The sequence below is a fragment of the Geospiza fortis genome, unplaced genomic scaffold (assembly GCF_000277835.1).
Source record: "Geospiza fortis unplaced genomic scaffold, GeoFor_1.0 scaffold353, whole genome shotgun sequence".
In the NCBI taxonomy this organism is placed as follows: Eukaryota; Metazoa; Chordata; class Aves; order Passeriformes; family Thraupidae; genus Geospiza; species Geospiza fortis.
The window spans coordinates 171952-174194 of record NW_005054473.1 but is presented as its reverse complement, the minus strand read 5'-3'; the positions used below and the strand labels follow the sequence as shown (position 1 = coordinate 174194).

General features: G+C 60.9%; 1 protein-coding gene across 1 annotated transcript in view; it reads right to left on the bottom strand.

Moving 5' to 3' along the window:
• Positions 1 to 2237, bottom strand: part of MRTO4 (MRT4 homolog, ribosome maturation factor) — a 2572-nt gene extending 335 nt beyond the window's left edge. Inside the window, exons 1-7 of the mRNA XM_005428149.3 lie at positions 2220 to 2237; positions 1769 to 1827; positions 1568 to 1671; positions 1398 to 1479; positions 1104 to 1171; positions 639 to 790; positions 153 to 229 (exon numbers count right to left, since the gene is read on the bottom strand). Of these exons, the coding sequence (XP_005428206.3) occupies positions 153 to 229; positions 639 to 790; positions 1104 to 1171; positions 1398 to 1479; positions 1568 to 1617 (429 nt within the window). The 5' untranslated portion in view covers positions 1618 to 1671; positions 1769 to 1827; positions 2220 to 2237. The remainder of the gene's footprint in view (positions 1 to 152; positions 230 to 638; positions 791 to 1103; positions 1172 to 1397; positions 1480 to 1567; positions 1672 to 1768; positions 1828 to 2219) is intronic.
• Positions 2238 to 2243: the final 6 nt, after the last annotated feature.

Here is a 2243-nt window from a genome sequence, read left to right as displayed (position 1 = left end):
TACTGTCTGTGTGCCCAGCCTAGCAAAACAGTAAATTCCGCTTCCAGGTGGGAAGTGGAGCAAAGCATAAACCAAAATAATTGCTGCTGAGTTTTAGGAGATGTGTTAATGAATTATTTTGTGTCAGGAAGCAGGGTTGCCATGTTACTCACCAGCACACGGGCCTGTTCTGGGGTGAGAACATCCCCTTCCTTGCACACTTCATAATCCGACAGCAGCGTCACCACTCCTGCAGAGCAAAACCCTGGAAATAGGATCCCAGGCACTGGGGGCTCCCCTGGAACGTGGGGCAGAGCCAGCGCTCCCTCCAACACCACCCCTTGGAGCTGACACCTTGCCATGCAGCATCAGAGCACCCCAAGGAGAGAGATCAGCTCCAAAACCCCACACCTGGTTCCTGAGTGGGTTAATCTGAGCTGTTCCCACTGGAAAGGGAAGGCATTCTGCAGAAACCTGAGGCTTTACTCAGCCTCTGACATGACTTTGGGAACAACAGCACCAGGACAGGAGTTCTAGCCCCAGCCCACAAGGACAAAGGTGTCCCTCAGTTTTCTCCAGCCCCAAATGCTGCTCTGTGTGTAGCAGTGTCCCTCAGGGATCCCAGCTGCACAGGCAAGCCCAGCCTGGCCCTGCTGTACCTTTCTTCAGCGCCGTGGGCAGCCCCAGCTGCCGCAGCTGCGGCTCCATGGAGTGGGGGAACTGCTCCAGGGGCCCCGTGTCCAGGCTGACCCCGTAGGGAGCCTTGTTCCCAGCACGGGCAAAGTCCAGCTCCCGGAACCTGGAGAACCACCTGGGACAGAGGGGGGCAACAGGAGCTTCAGCTGGGGCAGGAACAGCCCTGGGCTCACACAGGGACTGGGGCACGGCCTCCCCAGGATCCAATCCTGCTTAGGGAGGTTGTGGCTGCCCCTGCATCCCTGGAAGTGCCCAAGGGGTGGAATGAGATGGGCTTGAAGGTCTCTCCCAGCCCAACCCCTTCCATGATTTCTGCTGTCACAGGAGGGGCTGACAAAGGCCCAGGAGACCATCGCTGCTCTAAGGGAAGCAGCAGGGGCTGTTGGGGTTGTGTGGCAACAGAAAGGCTGTGCCAGGCTGGTACTCACTCATCCACCTCGTCCCTGGTGCGGTTGGTGAAGAGCAGCCCGACCTCCCCTCTCAGGTGTTTGCTGACCTGGAAGAAAGGAGCATCCATGGGGATTGGGGAGCAGCAGGGACTCACCTGCAGGGCTCAGTCCTGCACTGCTGCACTCAACAGAGCCCCCGTGGCAGGACATGGATGGACTGAGTTAACGCCCCCACAGAACAGTGACCCCGGGATGTGGTTCCAGGATGTTTCTCCAGGATGTGGAATGCACCAGGTGAAGCTCTGGGACAGCCAGAGGAAGCTCAGCAGGTACCTTGTGCAGGTTCTCCTTATACTCGCTGCTCGGCTCCCGGCCCAGCGCCACCATCATCACCTTGTTCTTCCCGAAGAAGATCCTGCCCAGGAGGAGGAGGAGGAGGAGGAAGATGTCAGCCCTGGAGCTCCCTCCTTGGGCATCCCCACCCCGCAGCACCCCCTGCCCACCTGCTGTGCTTCCAGGCGTTCCGCACATCCTTCAGCTTGTTGTTCCTCATGTTGGCCACGGAGAACACGAAGATGTACTTGTAGGTGTCCACACAGCGCCGCAGCTGCGGGGGAGCCGTTACCGGGAGCGGGACGGGCACGGGGGGAACGGGCAGGGCACGGGGAGGGGACAAGGGAGAGAGGGCTCGGGGCCACACTCACCTCGGCGATCAGCGCCTGCTTGGCTTCCAGCCCCTTGCGGGGCGTCCGCGTCAGGGACACTGCGGGGAGCGGAGCGGAGAGAGCGTCAGGGAGCGGTGGGGATGGAGGGGGGAATGGAGGATGGGATAGGGGACCGGGAGGGGATGGTGATGGAGAAGGGAACAGAGATGGGCAAGGAGATAAGGATCGGGTAAAGGACAAGACAAGGGGATGGGGAGAGGGAAGGGGGCGATGGATGGGGCCGAGAAATGAGAAAACGATGGAGAAGGGGACAGGAATAGGGAAGGGGGCGGTGAAGGGGATGAGGAGAGGGAAGGGGGCGATGGGGGATGGGAGAGAGGAATGAGAAAGCGACGGAGAAGGGGGCAGGGGACAGGACCGGCGGTGCAGAGGGATGTGCCGGGCAGGGTGCCCGGGTCTCGGTGCAGCCCCGCTCCGGCCCCGCTCGCACCTTTGCGGTCCCGCTTGGACTTGG